The sequence below is a fragment of the Gymnoscopelus microlampas genome, assembly GCF_963454915.1.
Source record: "Gymnoscopelus microlampas genome assembly, chromosome: 21".
Classification (NCBI taxonomy): Eukaryota; Metazoa; Chordata; class Actinopteri; order Myctophiformes; family Myctophidae; genus Gymnoscopelus; species Gymnoscopelus microlampas.
In genome coordinates, this window is record NC_139958.1 from 616942 (window position 1) to 640326 (window position 23385).

The 23385-nt window shown below is 42.8% G+C and overlaps 1 protein-coding gene across 3 annotated transcripts in view; it reads left to right on the plus strand.

Annotated features, from left to right (window-relative positions):
• skp2 (S-phase kinase-associated protein 2, E3 ubiquitin protein ligase) overlaps positions 1 to 22810 on the plus strand; it is a 36112-nt gene extending 13302 nt beyond the window's left edge. The window contains exons 5-10 of one of the 3 annotated variants that reach the window (XM_084046681.1): positions 5387 to 5536; positions 7345 to 7443; positions 15269 to 15399; positions 17624 to 17675; positions 17895 to 18002; positions 22244 to 22810. In XM_084046681.1, coding sequence (XP_083902807.1) covers positions 5387 to 5536; positions 7345 to 7443; positions 15269 to 15399; positions 17624 to 17675; positions 17895 to 18002; positions 22244 to 22451 — 748 coding nt within the window. In that variant the 3' untranslated portion in view covers positions 22452 to 22810. The remainder of the gene's footprint in view (positions 1 to 5386; positions 5537 to 7344; positions 7444 to 15268; positions 15400 to 17623; positions 17676 to 17894; positions 18003 to 22243) is intronic. The other 2 variants (XM_084046682.1, XM_084046683.1) reach the window with 2 other exon arrangements.
• Positions 22811 to 23385: the final 575 nt, after the last annotated feature.

Below are 23385 nucleotides of genomic sequence, written 5' to 3' on the forward strand. Positions count from 1 at the left end.
TTACGCAGTTGGGCTTGCAAATAGGTGTGTGTGTGTGTGTGTGTGTGTGTGTGTGTGTGTGTGTGTGTGTGTGTGTGTGTGTGTGTGTGTGTGTGTGTGTGTGTGTGTGTGTGTGTGTGTGTGTGTGTGTGTGTGTGTGTGTGTGTGTGTGTGTGTGTGTGAGTGTGTGTCACGTCACACACATGTCATAAATTCGGGGCGTTTTGAGAATATTTAAGGGCGTGTTCTTTAAAGGGCAATACCACTTTGGTAGAGGTTTGGGTTGTGTAGTTACCTCGCCATGATGTAACTCCAAAGGTGGTCAAGAAATAAAAAATAATTGCTCCATTGATTAGAAATTGATAATTCAAAATATGCTCCTCATTGACTTACATTGTACGATAAAACAGCTCTCAAAGTCGCTCTTTTAGCATGTAAACGAATGTAAACAAAGTCGATTCAGACAATATAGAACATCACCAAACCCATTACTGTTTGTTTTTTTATGAAAATGTTAACTTACTGTTGATTTAGCTATTTTTATTAAGAAGAAAACCTGGACTGGGATCGGCGGATCCGGATCAGGATCTTCAAATAGTAAAATCATCAGGAAGTTGACATTTTTATTAAAAAAATAAACAGTAGTGGGTTTGGTGATGTTATATATTGTCTGAATCAGCTTTGTTTGTGTTCGTTTATGTGCTAAAAGAGTGACTTTGAGATCTGTTTCAGTGTACAATGTAGGTCAATGGGGAGCATATTTTTAATGATCAATTTCTAATTAATGGAGCAATTATTTTAGATTTCTTGTCCACGTTTGGAGTTACATCATGGCGAGGTAACTACACAAACCAAACCTCTACCAAAGTGGTCTTGCACTTTAACGCTCGGTTTCAGCCGTCAGATTTATCAGAGCTCCGACCAAATGTACGCTAGGATTGGCTGTAATGATCCTTTGATAAATGCCACGTTGGCCTACGGCCACATTTAAGGCAAAAAATAAGCAGTTTTTTATGCTCCATTGATGAATGAGGGCAACGAATCTCTACAGTCATGTGATCAAGATGGATGTGTCCCATATCTCCACTTTTCTATCTCGTCTAGTGAGACTTTTTCTTTAGTTTTTCCCGGTTGCATAGTGTTTGGTTATTATGGTTCCAGGTGTTTATAGATCAGGTGTTTTATAGATCAGTGTTTTATGGTTCCAGGTAGAGTTGCACCGATACCGATACGGTATCGGTATCGGCTACCGATATGACTTATTTCACGTATCGGATACCGGACATGACATAACCGATCCACGTTCCGATAAAAAAAAGTTTAAAAAAAAGTTTAAAACATTTTTTTTTTTTTTTTAAAGTTTAAAAAAAAATCTCTGGTTTATAAATATATATAATATAATCGCGCAATTGTAAGACCATAACCAAACGTTTTAGCAAATTACTATTAGATAAAACGATCCAGCAAACTTTTTTTCGTCGCTTCTCCAGTCTTTTCTGACGGCCCTCACAGCATGTGAAGACTGTAGACTGAATACCAAAACGCTCGTCCCAAAACACAGTAGCCCCAGCAAACTATGCCTAAACGCCCTAAACGTAACCTCAGTAAAACGGTGCAAAAACATAACCTTATCCCTAAACTTAACCTCAGTAATGTATGCCTAACCCTAAACGTATGTATAACCTTATCCCCAGTAAAATAAATACAAGAACGACTGGTCCGTGAAAAAACAATGGGGCCATGAGTTTTGGTGCGGAGCTTCCATTTACCTACAGACACGGAGTAGCCCCGCTCAGGAAGTGTTTTCGTCTGGTGGAGCGTGGAGCCGGCACAAAGTAAACATGTCCTTAATTTGGAATTATTTCACACTTGAGACGCCAAAAAGCAGCACAGCAAAGTGCAAAGTATGTGACGTTCATGTTCCAAGGGGTGGAAAAAGTATTAAGTCGTATAATACCACCAATTTGGCCAGGCATCTACAAAAACACAAGAAAGAACACGAGGAGCTGGAGAAAGCTAATCGAGAACGAGAATGCCCGCAGCAGAAGATCACTGATGCTTTCAAGAAGAAAGACAAACTTTCAGCAGACGCCCCGAAGGCTAAAGGAATTACAGAGAAGGTGCTCAATTTCATTGTGCTGGATGATCAGCCTCTCTCTGTTGTTGATAATGTTGGCTTTCGCAGCCTGATCGAACACCTTGAGCCAAAATATAATATCCCCTCCAGAAAATACATATCAGAGACTGCTTTACCAGAACTATACGACAGAGTGTCGTCGCGGTTAGCAGCTGTGTTAAAAGATGTTAAACATCTGAGTTTCACTACTGACATCTGGTCCTCGTCCGTTAGCCCAATGTCGCTAATAAGTCTCACCGCACATTGGGTCAGTGCGGAGAATTATGCGTTTAACAGCGCGGTGCTGCAGGTTAAAGAGTGCAGGGGCTCACACACCAGCGAGTTAATTAAAAACACAATGAAGGAGATGCTGGACAACTGGAAGATCCCACTGTCTAAAGTGCATGTGGTTTTGAGAGACAATGCCAGTAATATGAAAAAGGCGATGGATGAGGTGCCTGTTGATAGTTTGGGCTGCTTGGCACACACACTGCAGCTAGTTGTTCACGAGGGTCTGCTCTCACAGCACAGTGTAAATGATGCCCTCGCCAATGCAAGGAGAATAGTGACTCATTTTAAACATTCACAAGTTGCACAGTCCCGCTTTCAAGACGTTCAATTAGAGCTACAGCAGGACACAAAACGTCTCCAGCAAGACGTTCAGACTAGGTGGAACAGCTCACTATATATGATAAAAAGCCTTCTGGAACAGAAACGAGCCCTCTGTGCATATCAAGCGGACCACAACCTGCCAGCAACACTGTCTGCCAACGAGTGGTCATTGTTGGAAAAAACAGTGACAGTACTGGAACCCTTCGAGGAGACAACTAACAACATCAGCTCAGCGACCTCCACTGCAGCCGATGTGATCCCAGCCATCACCGTGCTGAAGCGGCTGCTCAGTCGGGAGACCAGTGCTGACAGTGGCATAAAAACAATGAAACGTACGCTTCTGGAAGCTGTGAACAGACGCTTTAGCACCACCGAAGGTCAACCCCTCTACTCTATAGCCACTTTAGTGGACCCACGCTATAAAGATAGGTAAGACAGCATGTATTCAATTTTTTATCAATACAATGTTGTTGGCTGTTTTTAAATGTGAAATGCTGCACAAACTAGATAACATGTTGAACTGTAGTCTAAAGTGTGTGTGTGTGTGTGTGTGTGTGTGTGTGTGTGTGTGTGTGTGTGTGTGTGTGTGTGTGTGTGTGTGTGTGTGTGTGTGTGTGTGTGTGTGTGTGTGTGTGTGTGTGTGTGTGTGTGTGTGTGTGTGAGAGAGAGAGAGAGAGAGAAGTAATTGTATTTACAGATTTATTTTTAACATGTTTATTTAATTCACACATGACTGGCTGGTGCTTACTGCTTAGCTACACTATAGTATAGTTGTGCTCAACCTATTTTATTTTTGTGTCAGATTCTTCACAGGTGATGTCACAGCCCAGCAAGCCAGGGATGCCCTGATGCAAGAGATCAGGAAAATAGAGCCAACACTAAATGATGGAGCAGCTTCAGTTTCAGCTACAACAGAGCCAGCAGCTACTGAAGAAGATTTAGCTTCAGAAACAACAGAGCCAGCAGAGAAGGTGCCTCGCATGGAAGCAGCTGGTCCAAGCAGACCCAAGAGCAGTTTGATGACTCTGTATGATGACATTCTGGAGGAGAAAGGTGATCCTGGAACAGGGAGTAAGATTGATGTTGGTCTAGTTCAAATGCAAAAGTATTTACAAGAGCCAACAATTCCTCGCTCTGAGTCCCCTTTCCAGTTCTGGGAAAAAAAACATGATAGCTTTCCTGCAGTTGCTGCTATTGCATTAAAATTCCTCAGTGCCCCCTCCACCTCAGTTGAAAGTGAGAGACTGTTTAGCACCACATCCAACATAGTGGATGAAAAGAGAAACCGCCTTACACCAGAGAGAGCAGAAATGATAATTTTCCTCAAGAAAAACCTGACAAAGTTCTCTTAAGTGAGATTCTTCTGGTGTTGTCTTAATTGGGTTAATCCATGTCCTACTCCTAAGTTAAGATGATACCTGCCTGATAACTTTAAAAAAGCCACAATGAAAGATGTGGTTTCTTTTGTTTACACTACAGTGGTTGCTGCTAAAACAGACCTACAGTATTTTATTTATTTTCTGTTAAATACAATTTTAAGAAGCAGCTATGCACAGTGTTTTAATTTATTATTTGTAGGTATATTCTTTCGATTATGGTGTATTTGTTTTTGTTTTTTTTTACTGTTGTTTCACTTTAAGATATTCTGTTAAAAAATGAGGAGTAGCCACTTTTTTGCATTTGCCAATTAAATATTTGCACTGCCAGGCACTTGTTTAACTTTAAAAAGCCACGATGAGATGTGGTTGCCTTGTTGCTGCTGCATTACAACAGACTTACATTATTTTTTTATTTTGTGTTTAATACAACTTTAAGAAGCAGCTAATTATGCACATTGTTTTAATTTAGTATGTGTAGGTTTATTCTTTTGATAGTGTATTTGTTTTTTTCTTTACTGTTAATTGCACTTTCAAATATTCTGTTAAAAAAAATGAGGAGTAGCCACTTTTTTTGCATTTGCCAATTAAATATTTGCACTGCCAGGCACTTGTTTAACTTTAAAAAGCCACGATGAGATGTGGTTGCCTTGTTTACAGTGGTTGCTGCTGCATTACAACAGACCTACAGTATTTTTTTTATTTTGTGTTTAATACAATTTTAAGAAGCAGCTAAGTATGCACATTGTTTTAATTTATTATTTGTAGGTATTTTATTTTGGTGATAGATGATAGTGTATTTGTTTAACTTTTTTTTTCTACTGTTATTGTACTTTAAAATATGCAGTAATAAATGTCTTTAATTGAAAGGTAATGCATTTTTTCTGTATTTAAAGTTTTGCTCGGATATCGGTAGGGATGTTCGATATTATCGGCCTCCCGATATTATCGGCCGATATTAGCATAAAAATCGATATCGGAAAATATCGGTATCGGTTTTTGAAACAATAATCCCCGCATATATCGGTATCGGTTGATATCGGTATCGGTAATTAAGAGTTTGACTATCGGTATATCGGTTATCGGTAAAAAAGCCAATATCGGACAACCCTAGATATCGGCATATATATCGGATATCGAAAAGTATCCTAATTGATATATCGGATCGGATCGGAATTGAAAAAACCTGTATCGGTGCATCTCTAGTTCCAGGTGTTTTATAGATCAGGTGTTTTATAGATCAGTGTTTTATGGTTCCAGGTGTTTTATAGATCAGCGTTTTATGGTTCCAGGTGTTTTATAGATCAGTGTTTTTCAGGGTGCTGCGCGTGCGTCAGATGGACCTGTCCAACTGCACCATCTCTACTTCCTGTCTGGAGAACATTGTGATTGGCTGCTCACAACTCACCCACCTCAGCCTGGAGTCCCTGCTGCTCTCTGATAGGCTAATCCAGTAAGTGCTGCTCTCTGATAGGCTAATCCAGTTAGTGCTGTTCTCTGATAGGCTAATCCAGTAAGTGCTGTTCTCTGATAGGCTAATCCAGTAAGTGCTGTTCTCTGATAGGCTAATCCAGTTAGTGCTGTTCTCTGATAGGCTAATCCAGTAAGTGCTGCTCTCTGATAGGCTAATCCAGTTAGTGCTGTTCTCTGATAGGCTAATCCAGTAAGTGCTGCTCTCTGATAGGCTAATCCAGTTAGTGCTGTTCTCTGATAGGCTAATCCAGTAAGTGCTGTTCTCTGATAGGCTAATCCAGTTAGTGCTGTTCTCTGATAGGCTAATCCAGTTAGTGCTGTTCTCTGATAGGCTAATCCAGTTAGTGCTGTTCTCTGATAGGCTAATCCAGTTAGTGCTGTTCTCTGATAGGCTAATCCAGTAAGTGCTGTTCTCTGATAGGCTAATCCAGTTAGTGCTGTTCTCTGATAGGCTAATCCAGTTACTGCTGTTCTCTGATAGGCTAATCCAGTTAGTGCTGTTCTCTGATAGGCTAATCCATATTGTATAGATGAGAGAGATGAAAAAAAAAAATCCTATCACACAGAGATTTAGCAGCCCCCCTGTAGTAACTCTGAGGACCCTCTAGGGGTCCTATACCCCCCTGTAGTAACTCTGAGGACCCTCTAGGGGTCCTATACCCCCCTGTAGTAACTCTGAGGACCCTCTAGGGGTCCTATACCCCCCTGTAGTAACTCTGAGGACCCTCTAGGGGTCCTATACCCCCCTGTAGTAACTCTGAGGACCCTCTAGGGGTCCTATACCCCCCTGTAGTAACTCTGAGGACCCTCTAGGGGTCCTATACCCCCCTGTAGTAACTCTGAGGACCCTCTAGGGGTCCTATACCCCCCTGTAGTAACTTTGAGGACCCTCTAGGGGTCCTATACCCCCCTGTAGTAACTCTGAGGACCCTCTAGGGGTCCTATACCCCCCTGTAGTAACTCTGAGGACCCTCTAGGGGTCCTATACCCCCCTGTAGTAACTCTGAGGACCCTCTAGGGGTCCTATACCCCCCTGTAGTAACTCTGAGGACCCTCTAGGGGTCCTATACCCCCCTGTAGTAACTCTGAGGACCCTCTAGGGGTCCTATACCCCCCTGTAGTAACTCTGAGGACCCTCTAGGGGTCCTATACCCCCCTGTAGTAACTTTGAGGACCCTCTAGGGGTCCTATACCCCCCTGTAGTAACTCTGAGGACCCTCTAGGGGTCCTATACCCCCCTGTAGTAACTCTGAGGACCCTCTAGGGGTCCTATACCCCCCTGTAGTAACTCTGAGGACCCCCTAGGGGTCCTATACCCCCCTGTAGTAACTCTGAGGACCCCCTAGGGGTCCTATACCCCCCTGTAGTAACTCTGAGGACCCTCTAGGGGTCCTATACCCCCCTGTAGTAACTCTGAGGACCCTCTAGGGGTCCTATACCCCCCTGTAGTAACTCTGAGGACCCTCTAGGGGTCCTATACCCCCCTGTAGTAACTCTGAGGACCCTCTAGGGGTCCTATACCCCCCTGTAGTAACTCTGAGGACCCTCTAGGGGTCCTATACCCCCCTGTAGTAACTCTGAGGACCCCTAGGGGTCCCGGACCCCCTGTTGAAGACCCATGTACTACATACATAACTATATGAAATAGCTTAGTCCTGTTGTATTGATTCTCATTTTCTGTGTGTGTGTGTGTGTGTGTGTGTGTGTGTGTGTGTGTGTGTGTGTGTGTGTGTGTGTGTGTGTGTGTGTGTGTGTGTGTGTGTGTGTGTGTGTGTGTGTGTGTGTTAGGGGTCTATCTCAGAATACACACATGTCTCACCTCAATCTGTGTGGTTGTGATGGTTTCTCTGCTGCCTCCGGTGGTCACATGCTGCGCTGCTTCCCACGGTAACATTTTAATTATTATATTTTTTTTGGAAGGAATTAAGTAAATTCTGTCGTCATTCATCTGATTCATTCATTTATTTCTGTCGGTTCATTTAGCAGGAGATCTGCTGGTTCTCACGTCTGCTCTGATGCAGACTTACACATTAGAATGCCTTATTCTTCATGACTAACACATTAGAATGCCTTATTCTTCATGACTTACACATTAGAATGCCTTATTCTTCATGACTTACACATTAGAATGCCTTATTCTTCATGACTTACACATTAGAATGCCTTATTCTTCATGACTTACACATTAGAATGCCTTATTCTTCATGACTAACACATTAGAATGCCTTATTCTTCATGACTAACACATTAGAATGCCTTATTCTTCATGACTAAAACATTAGAATGCCTTATTCTTCATGACTTACACATTAGAATGCCTTATTCTTCATGACTTACACATTAGAATGCCTTATTCATGCATATTATAGACATGATGCAATTTCAGCCGATTTTTATTTATTTTCAGGTGAATTATAGAGCTGAATTATTAGTTTCCTCGGCGTGTTTGCCGTTTCTGCGAGTGTTCCCACAGTTTGGCCTTTAAGTTTCATGTCGTGCTTTTAATGTATAATATTGACCTTATCAGTGATCACATGACACAGTCTTACTCATCAGTGATCACATGACACAGTCTCACTCATCAGTGATCACATGACACAGTCTCACTCATCAGTGATCACATGACACAGTCTCACTCATCAGTGATCACATGACACAGTCTCACTCATCAGTGATCACATGACACAGTCTCACTCATCAGTGATCACATGACACAGTCTCACTCATCAGTGATCACATGACGCAGTCTCACTCATCAGTGATCACATGACACAGTCTCACTCATCAGTGATCACATGACACAGTCTCACTCATCAGTGATCACATGACACAGTCTCACTCATCAGTGATCACATGACACAGTCTCACTCATCAGTGATCACATGACACAGTCTCACTCATCAGTGATCACATGACGCAGTCTTACCATCTGATGAGGATACAGTATGGTGTGTCCTGTACTCTAATTCTGACGGAGGACAGTACTATAGATCAGTGTTATGTGGTGATGTTCCATATGTTCTATAGATCAGTGTTATATGGCCCTGGCTGGGTCACCTGGGTGAGGGTGTATGTTGTTGCGAGACCCGAAACACCCTATGACCCCAGGCTACAACACTGATGATGCGTCCCAGTTGCATCCATGTGATGTATTTCTTTATTAGTTATTCTATTTATAGTGGCTCATAGGAATTTATAGACTACTTGACAACCAGGAATAGTTTGGTGACCACAGGAGAGACTGTTGACAGCCGGAATGTAGACGGCATCCCGGGAGCAGTATGGGTTAGTATATATATATATATATACATATATGGAGCAGTATGGGTTAGCGCCCCATGCTGTGTCTTCCGTGAGGAAGAAGCCCAACAAACCCGCGGTGAGGCCTTTAGGAGGGCCGTTCCATTCCAGCGTACCGCAAGCGGAGCTAATACCATTAGACGGCCCAATCTAGTGGTATCGGCCCAAGGAACCATCACGCCAGAAGGAAATGTTTGGATCGGGGCGGTGCACCTGATCTGGTACAGCGCTCAGGTCCTGGACCTGGTGAGACGAAGGAGGAGCCCGGCCAGGAGACAGCCCACAGAGCCTAGTCCCTCCACGTGCCAGAGCCTCCCCGAGTCCCGGCAGAGTACTTCCGGAGAAGCGGACTGAGTGGCCCTGTCTTTCAGTATAGGACTGACCGTGGGTACAGTAGCTACTGGGACGTAAGTCGGGGCTTGATCAACCCTGGCTGGGTCACCTGGGCGAGGGTGTATGTTGTTGCGAGACCCGAAACACCCTATGACCCCAGGCTACAACACTGATGATGCGTCCCAGTTGCATCCATGTGATGTATTTCTTTATTATTGGAGATGTTCCATATGTTCTATAGATCAGTGTTTTTTTTTTTTTTAAACTCTTTATTTTCAGAAGTTTTATCAAACAATACATAAAATCAAATAGTACAAAAAAACAACAGAAAAACAGCAGTAGAAATAAAACATACAGGTAAAAAACAAAAACAGAACAGAAATAAATAAATGATAAAATAATAAAATAATAGAGGTCATGGGACATTTGGTACTAGTAATAATAATAAGACTGAGACATGTTGACAATATTGAAGATCAAATACAAAATACAATACAATCTTTTTTTCACCCAGCTCTTTTTGGAGCCTCAAAGAGTAGGTCATCTGCTCTAAGAGATGCAATTGTCTCACAGTACTGATGAATAGCCCCATAGTAGGGCAGTTTTTCTGCAACCAGTTCTTTGTAATAGCTTTTTTGCTTGCTGCAAGTAGAATCTTAAACAAGTAAGAGTCATTCTGACTTAGTCCATCCGGGGTTTGTCCAAGATACAAAGACTCAAATGTAGTATTAACACTGAAACCTAGAATCTCTGAGATAAGTGTTGCTACCTCCTCCCAGAAAGGTTGAATTGCAGGACAAGACCAAAAGATATGTGCATGGTCAACCATAGTATCTCCACATTCCCTCCAGCAGTCTAGCTGGTTTCCAGTTTGTTTGGATTTCTGTTTGGGGGTGATAAAGAAGCAGATTTGTTTTTTCCAGCAAAAGTCTCTCCAGGTCAAGGAGTTAGTAGTCGTTGATTGTGTTTCCCATGAGTCCGACCACACTTCATCACTTATGTCAATGCCAAGTTCTTTTTCCCATCGTTGTTTCACATATATCGTAGAGTCCTTATTCAATGACATAATTCCATTGTATAGTTTACTTATAATACCTCTATTACTGCCTGAGTTATAAGCATCAACAAATACAGTTATTATAGTTGGTGTGATCCCCGGATTGGACCTTTTTATTTCTTTCCCGAAAAAATCCCTTAACTGTAGATATCTGAAAAAGTCATGCTTAGCCAGCCCATATGTCTTACTCATATTTTCAAAACTGTCAATATCCCCTTTTTTAATCATTGTACATATGGAGGTGATACCAAGACGAACCCATTGTCTATATCTGCCGTCCAGTAATGCTGGCACGAAGGCAGGATCATATGCTGGCCAGCTTAATAGCTTAGCCTCCTTCTGGAGTTGGAAACGTTTAATCACTTCTAACCATATTTTAAATGAAAAATTTACCCATTGGCTCACTGTCTGAAACATCCCTTTCTCTCCCTCAGTGCAACCTAGTAATGACTGTATTGGTTTATCCATTAAGGATAGCTCTATGTTTTTCCATTTAGCAATATAGGTCGGGTTACACCAATATACAAGGGGTCTCAGCTGTGCTGACAAATAATAATCCCTTAAAGAAGGGAGGGACATGCCTCCTCTCGCCCGGGGTAGCTGTAGGGTAGAAAATTTCACCCGTGGCCTTTTCTTGTCCCAGATAAAGCGTGAAATATGTTTATTCCATTCTCTGAATTGTTTCAAGGGTATTTCTACTGGTAGTGACAAGAAAAGGTATAGCAATCTGGGTAAGATTACCATTTTGACTGCTCTTATTCTACCTCCCAGGTCAAGAGGAAGCATGCTCCATCTACTGAGATCATCATACATTTTCCTAGTTGCACCCCCATAGTTGACATCAAACAGTTGTGACAGATCCTTGGGCAGATGTATACCCAAATATTTGATATGGGGTAAATACCAATTAAAGTTGTATTTTGTGATGCATTCTTGCGTAGGGGTATAATTTAGTGTCAAGACCTGAGTTTTATGTACGTTGAGCACATACCCTGAGTAAAACCCATATGTTTCCAACATTTCCATCAGTACAGGAAGACCAGAACCTGGGTCCATGATTGTGACCAATACATCGTCCGCGTAAAGGCCTATAGTATATTCCTCTCCCCCAATGGAGATGCCCTTCAATCGGGTCTCTTGTCTTATTGCTTGAGCTAGGGGTTCTATGAAAAAAATGAAGAGGGAGGGGCTACTCGGACATCCCTGCCTGCACCCACGTTTCAGGGCTATAGAGTCAGATAGGCTACCATTTATTTTAATTCTTGCAGTGGGAGAAGAGTAGAGTGTTTGGATACGTTGTATAAAACCTTCACAGAAACCAAATCTATGCATTACCAAATAAAGGAATTCCCAACCTACTGAGTCAAAAGCAGCCTTAGCATCTAGGCTGAGGACAATAGCACTAGTTTTTTCATAATTAATCCGTTCAATAACATGTAGAGCCCTTCGTACATTATCCTGAGTGTCTATTTCTTATGAATCCGGTTTGATCCTCATCAATCAGCCACGGCATTATACTTTCCATTCTTTTCGTTAAGATGGAGGCATATAGCTTATAATTCGTGTTTAAAACACTTATGGGTCTATAATTCCCACACTCCATCCTGTCCTTCCCTTCTTTGTGAATCACAGAGATGAATGCTTCATTCCAGGACTGTGGTAGAATACTATCTTTTAACACGTAGTTGAAGCACTTCTCCAGCAGAGGGAGTAATTGCACCCTCATAGATTTGTACCATTCACTAGGAAAACCATCTGTCCCAGGTGATTTATTAGAATTCTGGCCAGAGATAGCATTATCTATTTCCTCTTGTGTTATTGGGGAAATTAGCTCTTTGTTCATTTCTGTGCCAATTGTGGGGAGGTCTAATGATTCCAAAAAATCAACAATAGTACGTTCATCTGCCCGATCTGGTTGGGAGTATAATTTTTTAAAATATGTTTCAAATGCTTTCTGTATGCCATTCATATATTGCTAGTGATCTTATTTGTAATTGGGTCTCTAATTTTATATATAGTGTTTTCAGCTTGTTGCTTTTTAAGCCTCCAAGCTAGCAGTCTTGCTGCTTTGGGGCCAGCCTCATAATACCTTTGTTTCATAAACCTTAAATTCTTTTCCACTTCTTCACTAAGTATCTTGTCTATTTCCTGTTTAACATTTCTGATTTGGTGGATTATGGAGGGCTCCTTGTTTTTAACATGTGTTTGTTCCAGCTCTCTCAATTTTTCCTGTAGGTTTGATAATTTGTGGTCTTTGATCTTTTTTATCATGGCTGTTTGGGCAATAATCTTTCCTCTAAGAACACATTTTGCACAGTCCCATAAAATACCTGGATTTACATCTCCTCCATCATTATCCTGTAGATATGTAGTTAAATCTGACTCCATTGTTTTTCTAAATGCTGTGTCGTTCAAAAGACTGGTATTCATTCTCCAAAGTGTTTTTCTTCTTCTACCATCCAAATGAAAGGTCAAATATACTCCCGAGTGATCGGAAAGATCCCTCTGGCCTACTTTACACTCCCTTATCCCGTGCAGGTCTCCATTATATATAAATATGTAATCCAGTCTAGTGTGCACAGAGTGCCTTGCACTGAAGAAGGTGTATCCTGGGGTCGATCCATGCATAGCTCGCCATACATCGATCAGCCCCAGGTCCACTAATGCCTTATTTATATGTTTTTCAATAGAAGTTCTCTTTCTTTTCTTATTTGTTGAGTCTGAGTTATGAAGAGTAGCATTTATATCACCTGCAAAAATGAGACTGCCATATGACTCCGATGCAATCAAATTAAATATTTTCCTGAAGAAGGACATAGTACTACCAGGGGGGGCATAAACATTAAACAATGTGACCTCTTTTTGGTCTATTTTCCCCTTTAGTAGAACATATCTTCCCTCCTTATCAATTATTTCAGATATGAATTCAAATCGGATTGAGTTAGAAATCAATATAGCAACCCCTCTCTTTTTACCATTTTTATATGAGGAGAAGAAGGTATTCTTAAAGCCCATTTTTTTTATTTTTTTCGTGTTCTGCATCAGATAGGTGTGTTTCTTGCCAAAAGGCAATATTAACCTTTTCCTTTTTTATTTTTGCTATCATTTTACTCCTCTTAATTGGGCTGTTTAACCCATTTACATTTAAAGAGAGTAGATTATAATGCTGAAAATGCATACATTTTTCATTTCAAACCCTGTGTGCATAATGTATCCCAAATATTGAAAAAAAGGGCGAAAATACCATAACTCTCAGTATCACAACAACATCCCACATTTAAAAATATATACACTGTACCTGTAACATCCCAGACCTCGCAAAAAAAACAGAGACAAAAATATAGCAAAACATTCAAAAGGAAATAATTATAATACAAGGAATTTCCTAACACAAACGAAGGCGTCATAAAGCCTTCGATAGATGAGGGGGACTAACCACAAGGTGGGGCCCCTCGGTAAGAAGAAAAGGAAACGTGTGGCTTTCACAGTAGAAGGTATCAGCCTTTTTCAATGATTTTTAAACTTATTCAGAGGATACTGTCATTTATATGATTAACTGTATCACCCACCGAGCTCCATGAAATCGAGAATAGGTCGCTCACACTTTATCTGGCGTCGCCGCAGGTTCTGGCTGCTCTCGGACCCCGTGTCTGTCCGGCGGGCTCCGTCCGGTCACTGTGGGGCTTGCGGTCGGGGAGGCGACGATGTTTTCGTCGCGACTCGGCGATCCTCCTCCCGGGGAGCCGCCACCAGGCTCTATATATCTCCTGCGGTATTCACTCAGCCTCTCCTGGGCCCGCTGCTGCATCTGCCGTTGCTCGTCGCGTCGGTGTCCCGCTACCTCCCATGGGAGAAGCCGAGCCAACACCGTCTCTGCCGTGCCTTTCTTCTTTTCAGTGGTGATGATGGTACCTATTTCGAATCCCTTGCTGCGTAGGTCCCCTGCTGCATGTGTTGCGCTGTTGTATAACATGGTACCAGTGTCCAACTCAACTCGCATTCTGGTCATCGGGGTTTGAAAACGTATTTTCTTCAGGAGTAGGGCTTTTTTAACTGGAGCGTATTCTTGTCTCTTTTTCTGCACAGCTTCCGCGTAGTCGTGGTCAAAAAACACCCGTTTACCCCGGACACAGGGCTTCTTCTTCCAGGCAGTGTGGAGGATTTTCTCTTTCACCGTGAATTTAAGGAACCGGATCACCATGGAACGTGGTGGAGCGGTCGCGGGTGGTTTTGGTCCGACCCTGTGACATCGCTCTATCCCAAAGTCCTGGTTCTGACCCAAGCCCATATCACCCAATTCCGTCTTTATCAGGTTTTCAATGAACGTGGTCGCAGAGTTCCCCTCCGCCCCCTCTGGAATGGAATAGACCCTCACGTTTTGGCGTCTGGAATATCCCTCCATATATGACAATTTGTCTTCCAAAGCTTGTTGATCAGCAAGTAGTTGAATAAGGGCGTCCTTGACTCCAATATTCCACTCTTCCGTGTCTGCGACACGTTCCTCCATTTCCCCCACACTCCTCACTGCTTTGTCCAATCGGTCCGTCGAGTCCTGTATCTTCAGGTTCATTTCGGATTTAAATTCCTCCATTTGTTTTTTAATATCGTTGAGGAAGCATGTGCGAAATTCCGAGAGATCCTTTTTCAATGCGGCTTGTAGTGTAGCCAGTCCTGCAGTCATGACTTCGCTCACTACTTTTTGAAGCGACGCCACTGTGACCAGGCCAGGGCTCCGGTCCTCACCGCCGGCGCCGCCATCTTGTGTTGCCGTTGTTTTCACATTGTTTGCTCCGTCTTCGTTCACTGGGTCAGGAGCGGTATTTCTCAACTCGTAACCTCCTTTTTTCACATGGGACTTTTCCCCGCTCATTATTCTTTCGGTTTGTATCACTCTGAATGTATGAAACTTCTTGAATTAAGTGGAATTATAGGCTGATACTGGAGCTCTGTTACTAAGCTGCCATCACGTGTAACGCCACCGGAAACTCCCCTATAGATCAGTGTTATGTGGTTAATCTCCAGGTTAGAGGAACTGAACATTTCGTGGAACAGGAACTTCTCTCAGGAACATGTGAAGCAGGTTGTGAGCAGCGTGACCTCTGACCTCACACACCTCAACCTGAGTGGATACAGAGAGACCCTCCGTCTGGAAGGTACACACACACACACACACACACACACACACACACACACACACACACACACACACACACACACACACACACACACACAGGGTACATACACACATGTCCGTTCGCGACCGTTTCGCGTCCGTTTCATACCGTTTCCGTTCCCCGGAAGTTCCATCCACTCCCATGTTAAAAAAAAGCGGGACCGTACATGGGAGTGGATGGAAGTTCCGGGGAACGGAAACGGACGCCGAACGGTCACAAACGGACATGTGTGTATGTACCCACTCACACACACACACTGGAAGGTGTGTCTGTCTACCATGTTTAGGGTTATTTTTAACTGGTCGCTGGTGCACTTTCTTCAGGAAAGCAGAAAACCTTTTATCCAAAATGAGTTTACAGCCCAGTTAGACTCTTCACATACTAGAGTATGTCTGACAGAAATGTCAGAGCTTAAATCCACATGTAAATATGAAATAAATGCATAAACACGTAGATAAGATATAAAGTTAGAGCGAGCAGCTGCTAGCATTGCTAACCAAATCCTCAGTTTCCATCCAAACATCGCGAAATCACTGTATAATCCGCTATTTCTACCCGATGGTTTTGAAAGGTATCACTAGTCTGTAGTCTGTTGGCTTGTGCCAATGTAAACCTCAAAGAAAGATGTATTAACCCGTTGAGACCTGAAGCTGATTCTACATGTCTCCTAAATCCCGACAGTTTTCTGAAAAACGTATGTTTCTATATCAGTGGTGCTCAATCTTTTTCATGTCAAGGACCCCCAAAATGATATGTATTTGGCCGCGGACCCCCATCAAAATATTTTGTTCCAGGGACCCCCAGAAACAAAGATTTGAGTTAAAAATGTTCGCTTTAAAATATATATATATTTCAAAGATTTGCACACATTTTCACGATTTTTCAAAAATAGCAGATCTACAAGCTCATAGAGCGGCACTCGGTGCCGCGCTATGAGCTTGTAGATCTGCTATTTTTGAATAGCCCAAAGTGTAAAATAATGCTTTTTAGCGCAAATCTAAAAATGACACATTTCCAGGTCTTAATGGGTTAACAATCATATTTTGTTAAAACGTTTATATTTATATGCATGTTGGTCCTCCTGGGCACTGGTTCCAACAGGGGGCAGTGGCGAACGCTTGGTCTCAGAGCATACAGAACAAATAGAGCCTTGTAAACCATAGATATAGAAACCTGGATACCTCATTGGCCTCTGCAGTTCGTTGGAGCGACCTGTTTCGTATGGTGGCCGCCATACGCGCTGTGATTGGCCATTGCCCCTTCCCCCCCGGAAATGGGGGGAACGGCACTGGCCTATCACAGCGCGTCTTTTCCAGGACATTTCAGAATCTAGTTGTCACGCCCCCACCCGCCCCCCCGCCTCTCATTGGCCTACTGAACGCCCCCTTCTGTGACACACGCAGAAGTTTCCAGCTACCCCCCCCCGGGAAGCGGAAGCGCGCCCGCCATACAGACGCTTCAGAGCCAGAGGAGGCGTCTACCTTTATATGTCTATGTTGTAAACAAAGGGAATGCAAATCCCGCTCTGCATGATGGGATAGATCTATCTCTGAATGAGAGACATTCAAGTGTTTTTTGGGGTGGTGTAGCCGCCCCCTATAAGTGAGTTTTGGACACCGACCAAAAGATTTGTATACCCCCTAACCCTGCCATTGTTAATGCTAATCGATACTTTTGCAAAGTCAGCCAATCACATTACAGCTAGTGTCATCACCACTTACTGTAATGTGATTGGCTGACTTTGCAAATTCAGGACTGTGATTGGCTAGCGAAACACATGACACATGTGCAGCCCTATGAATAGCAGTATGGACTTTAAAAAAAGTAATTCTTCCTTTTTTTAAAGTGAGTCATGTTGTGATGACCACACACCGCCCACTTCACACTGGGTGTGATTTTTTTTCTCTACTGAAGAGATTTAACTTGACTTCAGTTCTATAAACTTTAGTTTCAAAACGATTCACTCAATCTTTAACCAATATATCATTATTTAGCTTTGATTCCCTGATTTCATATGACATGAAATCATGAGAATGAAAAAATGCTAGATGACTCAACCCAGTCAAACTGGTCACATATATATATCACATATATGAAAATATATGAACATTTTTAACAGGGAAATGATTGATGCTTAAGCTTATTTTGTTCCAGATGTTTTATAGATCAGTGTTTGATGTGGTGTTGTTTATTTTCCCCCCAGATGTGAAGATCCTGGTGAAACGATGTCCCAACATTATAACTCTGGATCTGAGGTCTGTTTATTCATCCATGTTGTTGTGTGATTGATGTTGTTGTGTGATTGATGTTGTTGTTGTGTGATTTATGTTGTGTGATTGATGTTGTTGTTGTGTGATTGATGTTGTTGTGTGATTGATGTTGTTGTGTGATTGATGTTGTGTGATTGATGTTGTTGTGTGATTGATGATGTTGTGTTATTGTTGTTGTGTTATTTATGTTGTTGTTTGTTGCAGTGACAGCGCTCAGCTGAATACCGACTGTTTCCCTGTCATCGGACAACTAAAAAACCTTAAGCACCTGTCCTTGAGTCGCTGCTACCAGATTCACCCTGCTACTCTAGTGTAAGTCATCCTTATGTTCCTTATTCACCCTGCTACTCTAGTGTAAGTCATCCTTATGTTCCTTATTCACCCTGCTACTCTAGTGTAAGTCATCCTTATGTTCCTTATTCACCCTGCTACTCTAGTGTAAGTCATCCTTATGTACCTTATTCACCCTGCTACTCTAGTGTAAGTCATCCTTATGTTCCTTATTCACCCTGCTACTCTAGTGTAAGTCATCCTTATGTACCTTATTCACCCTGCTACTCTAGTGTAAGTCATCCTTATGTACCTTATTCACCCTGCTACTCTAGTGTAAGTCATCCTTATGTACCTTATTCACCCTGCTACTCTAGTGTAAGTCATCCTTATGTACCTTATTCGCCCTGCTACTCTAGTGTAAGTCATCCTTATGTACCTTATTCGCCCTGCTACTCTAGTGTAAGTCATCCTTATGTACCTTATTCACCCTGCTACTCTAGTGTAAGTCATCCTTATGTACCTTATTCACCCTGCTACTCTAGTGTAAGTCATCCTTATGTACCTTATTCACCCTGCTACTCTAGTGTAAGTCATCCTTATGTACCTTATTCACCCTGCTACTCTAGTGTAAGTCATCCTTATGTACCTTATTCGCCCTGCTACTCTAGTGTAAGTCATCCTTATGTACCTTATTCGCCCTGCTACTCTAGTGTAAGTCATCCTTATGTACCTTATTCACCCTGCTACTCTAGTGTAAGTCATCCTTATGTACCTTATTCACCCTGCTACTCTAGTGTAAGTCATCCTTATGTACCTTATTCACCCTGCTACTCTAGTCATAGAGATGTAGGAGGACAGGACATTGTCCTCTGGTCATAGAGATGTAGGAGGACAGGACATTGTCCTCTGGTCATAGAGATGTAGGAGGACAGGACATTGTCCTCTGGTCATAGAGATGTAGGAGGACAGGACATTGTCCTCTGGTCATAGAGATGTAGGAGGACAGGACATTGTCCTCTGGTCATAGAGATGTAGGAGGACAGGACATTGGCCCCGATTCATAACGAGGGTCGTAAATATGGTGTAAATGAAGTTCTTAAAGGAGGTCGTATTTCTGGTACTCACTAACGGACGTGCGATTCAAAAGGGGTGTCGTATATGACAGAGACGTGCGTATGACCAGGTGTAGGATCTGATTAATCTCGAAGTCTGCATCCAACAGCATCCAACTTTAACGTCACTTTACGGCACAGTGTTGCCATGTCCGCTTATTATAAGCGAATTTGCGCTTATTTTTCTGTAAAGTTGCTTGTAAATATTGGTAGAAGTGGGGTGCAGTTTTTTGGGCTTGTTTCTAAAGTGTAGTTGGTTATTTGGGCTTGCTTCACAATTGTTCAATTGTTTTAACCGGTGGTTCTCAAATATCTTTATGTCATGGACCCCCAAGTTAATATGTAGGCTAATTTATCCCTATAAGCCCCATCTGAAAATGTTTTGTGCCAGCTGGAGGCAGATTTGTGTTGTTAGAATGTTTAAAAAATCTTCCAAATATTCCACATTGTATTACAAGATTTTTGTTTAAATATGGCAGATCTACAAGCTCACAACGGTTTAATTAAAGTGCTTATAATAAATGGCCTAAGTGCCAGTTGCTTCTTTTGGGCTTATTTTCATAGACCTGGTTGCTTATTTCTCTCACAAAATCTGGCAACACCGGAGTTTAACTTCTCGTCCAAACTTACAGCTGTCGGCCCGGCCGCAATGCCTTGACACTGACAGAGAACTTGAACATCATTCTGATCTGTCTGGAAGCGAGTCCCACTATTGCACGATGGATCAGCTGAACGTAATGAGTAATGTTTACAAGGTTTAACCCCGCCAGCAAATAATAGACTAATAACCTGGAAAGGATATAACATTGCTCACGTTATCAAAAAGATGATGTTGAAAATAAATCCAGGGCATACAAGTGGAACGCTGCTATCCGATTATGGACCAGAGCTTATTGATTACTTATTGATTAAATTAGTTCATTTTGGATATCACTGTCCTACGTCGGAATGGGGAATGGTTCTGGACACAGCTTTCATCCACTTTATTTTTCCTCATCAGATGGTAATATTTATTAGGCTGTTGTGTGTGGCGTTCATGTGATCAATATACAGTAGCCTACAGTAGGCTTTACAAATTAATACCGCGACACGGACACTGATGCAGTCAGTCCCTCCGCAGTTTCATTAAGGCATCATAGCTTATTTTCATTATTACGTGACACTTTGGCTGAGATGGAAAATAAATAAAAAGCGGTGGAATCTACATCATGCCTATATTATGCATAGGCTACAAGCAATACATCGTTTGACATTTATTTTTTATTTTTTATACATATGTGTTGACAAATGTTGGGCACATATATATTTTATTTGAGGTTTGCCACTGTTGTAATTGATTTTGGCATGAAGAATAAAGCATTCTAAAGACATACGCACATTTCAGCCCTGGTACGCCAGCCTCGGGGCTGACCTGAGAACGTGCGCACCTGACGCACAAAACACAGACCAAAAAATCTTTATGCATCAGGTGGATATGTACGACTTGTCCTAAATGCCGGTACGTACAAAATATGGTCGCAAATCCCTTTATGAATCAGGGCCATTGTCCTCTGGTCATAGAGATGTAGGAGGGCAGGACATTGTCCTCTGGTCATAGAGATGGTTTTAGAGCTGTAGAACCTCCACGAGGACGCGGATGTAAACAAAGGGTGTCTGGGCGATGGTCGAGGGTCCCGTCTAACGACTCACTGGAACAATAACATTTCTAACGTGATCCGCCATTGCAGAGAAATTGCGCGTTGAAAACATAGACTGTATAAATGAGATGGACAAACCCCCTCCGCTGCTTTCTACAGACCGAAAATGAAGCCTTTGCTGCAAGACTGTAGGTCCGCCATCTTTCAATACGCGTCAGAATGAGTTCAGACCATTATTGGTTGGGTAGCTTGTCAATCAAGAGCGGGGGCGGGGAATGAATGCTATTGGTTGTGTAGCGTGTCAATCAAATCATCCCGCCCCTCTTAGAGAATAGCCTACTTTATCGTCAATTTTATAATAAATAGAACCATAATTTAGCAAAACGCATATCCTGATGATTGAAAGGAGACTTTAAACTAGCGACTGGAAGCATATAGAATTTATGACAATTTTTATTACAGTAAGAAAATCTAGTCTAAAGTTTGTCAAAAAACCCATTCACTTGCGCTAAAATAAATTCTTTCTGAACTCACAGGTCGGCGCAGGGTAAAACAGCGCCACTCTGGCCATTTTGTCGGCCTCATCGTAAATATCTCAGCCTTGCCCCTTGGTTGAAAATGGCTTGTTTTGACCACTGTAAAAAAGTATGGAGATATGGAGCTTTTTCTCCAAATCCTATCATTGGCACGGAAGTGACATTTTTTGACTGGATTCACATCCGTCCATCCATTTTACAGGGTCCTAGGATCATGAGAGCGCCCCCTTGTGGAAAAACAAAACACAATGTGTTAATATGTCTTTAGTTTGCAAAAAATAACCTGAAGCATTTTTGCTTCAGGTTATCGTGAGACATGTCGTTATGGAATATCGCATGCTTTCCTAATATGATGCAGGCTTAGTGAGCAGGGCTGTTCAGGTCGTTGGTATACAGCGAGAACAGGACTGGGGAATTCCCTGTCCCCTGGGGGTTAGGGTTAGGCCCTGGGGGGCACACCGGCAGATGTGACCGTGACAGAAGACGAGGAGTTGTTGAATGTGCGTGAAATTTCACGGAAATCCCAAGCTGCGTGCATAATTTGAGGCATTTCGTTCAAAACGGACCAATCCTGCAAATTTTGGAAGTCAACCTTAGCCAATCAGGATGGAATATGTGAAATCAGACAGATCCGTGTTGATCACATGACTATAGAGATACTGTGTACCGATTTGCATGACGTTTGGACAAAATCTGTAGGAGTAAATGGGTTTTGCACAAATTGGCCTCCTGGTGGCGCTATACGAGGCCCATGTGAAAGCTTTAGGGCAGAGGTTCTGAATTGGCATCCAGGGAGTGTGTGTGCACAGTTTCACTGCGACCGGGCCAACGGTGCCGGAGATTAGCTGCTCTCGGAGGGACCGGACACAGGGACGGACGGACAGGGGTTAAAACATACTCTCGCCATGCCTTTCGGCCTGACGGAGACAATAATAATAATAATGATAATAATAGTATAATTAAATGACCTCCGGTCTTCTTCTTCTCCTCCTCAGTGACCTGGCTGAGATCTCCGGCTGGTTCCCGGCGCTGCGTCTGCTGGAGGTGTTCGGTCTGATCCAGAGCGAACCACCGAAGAAGAACGCTCACCACCAGCGCATCGCCGTCAACTCCAGGCCTTACTCTGCCGTCGCTCGCCCCGGGGCCACGGGGGAGAGCGAGGCGGGGGTGTGGGACGCAGCGTGTCGACTGACCCTCATGTAGCGTTTAACAGTTAACCCCCTGACCCTCATGTAGCGTTTAACTGTTTAACCCCCTGACCCTCATGTAGCGTTTAACTGTTTAACCCCCTGACCCTCATGTAGCGTTTAACTGTTTAACCCCCTGACCCTCATGTAGCGTTTAACTGTTTAACCCCCTGACCCTCATGTAGCGTTTAACTGTTTAACCCCCTGACCCTCATGTAGCGTAACCCTCATGTAGCGTAACCCTCATGTAGCGTAACCCTCATGTAGCGTAACCCTCATGTAGCGTAGCCCTCATGTAGCGTAACCCTCATGTAGCGTAGCCCTCATGTAGCGTAGCCCTCATGTAGCGTAACCCTCATGTAGCGTAACCCTCATGTAGCGTAACCCTCATGTAGCGTAGCCCTCATGTAGCGTAACCCTCATGTAGCGTAACCCTCATGTAGCGTAGCCCTCATGTAGCGTAACCCTCATGTAGCGTAGCCCTCATGTAGCGTAGCCCTCATGTAGCGTAACCCTCATGTAGCGTAACCCTCATGTAGCGTAACCCTCATGTAGCGTAACCCTCATGTAGCGTAACCCTCATGTAGCGTAACCCTCATGTAGCGTAGCCCTCATGTAGCGTAACCCTCATGTAGCGTAACCCTCATGTAGCGTAGCCCTCATGTAGCGTAGCCCTCATGTAGCGTAGCCCTCATGTGTCGTTTAACTGTTTAACTCTGACCCGGAACCGGAAGGAACCCCATCCAGAGTGCCTCAAATCATGAATGCAGTGTCTGATTGAAAGGCCTGAGAAGAATTGACACCCTTTTCATATTGGTCTGTTAGACACGGTTTGTGTCTAGTTTATGTAGTATAAGCTAGTTTATGTAGTATAAGCTAGTTTATGTAGTATAAGCTAGTTTATGTAGTATAAGCTAGTTTATGTAGTATAAGCTAGTTTATGTAGTATA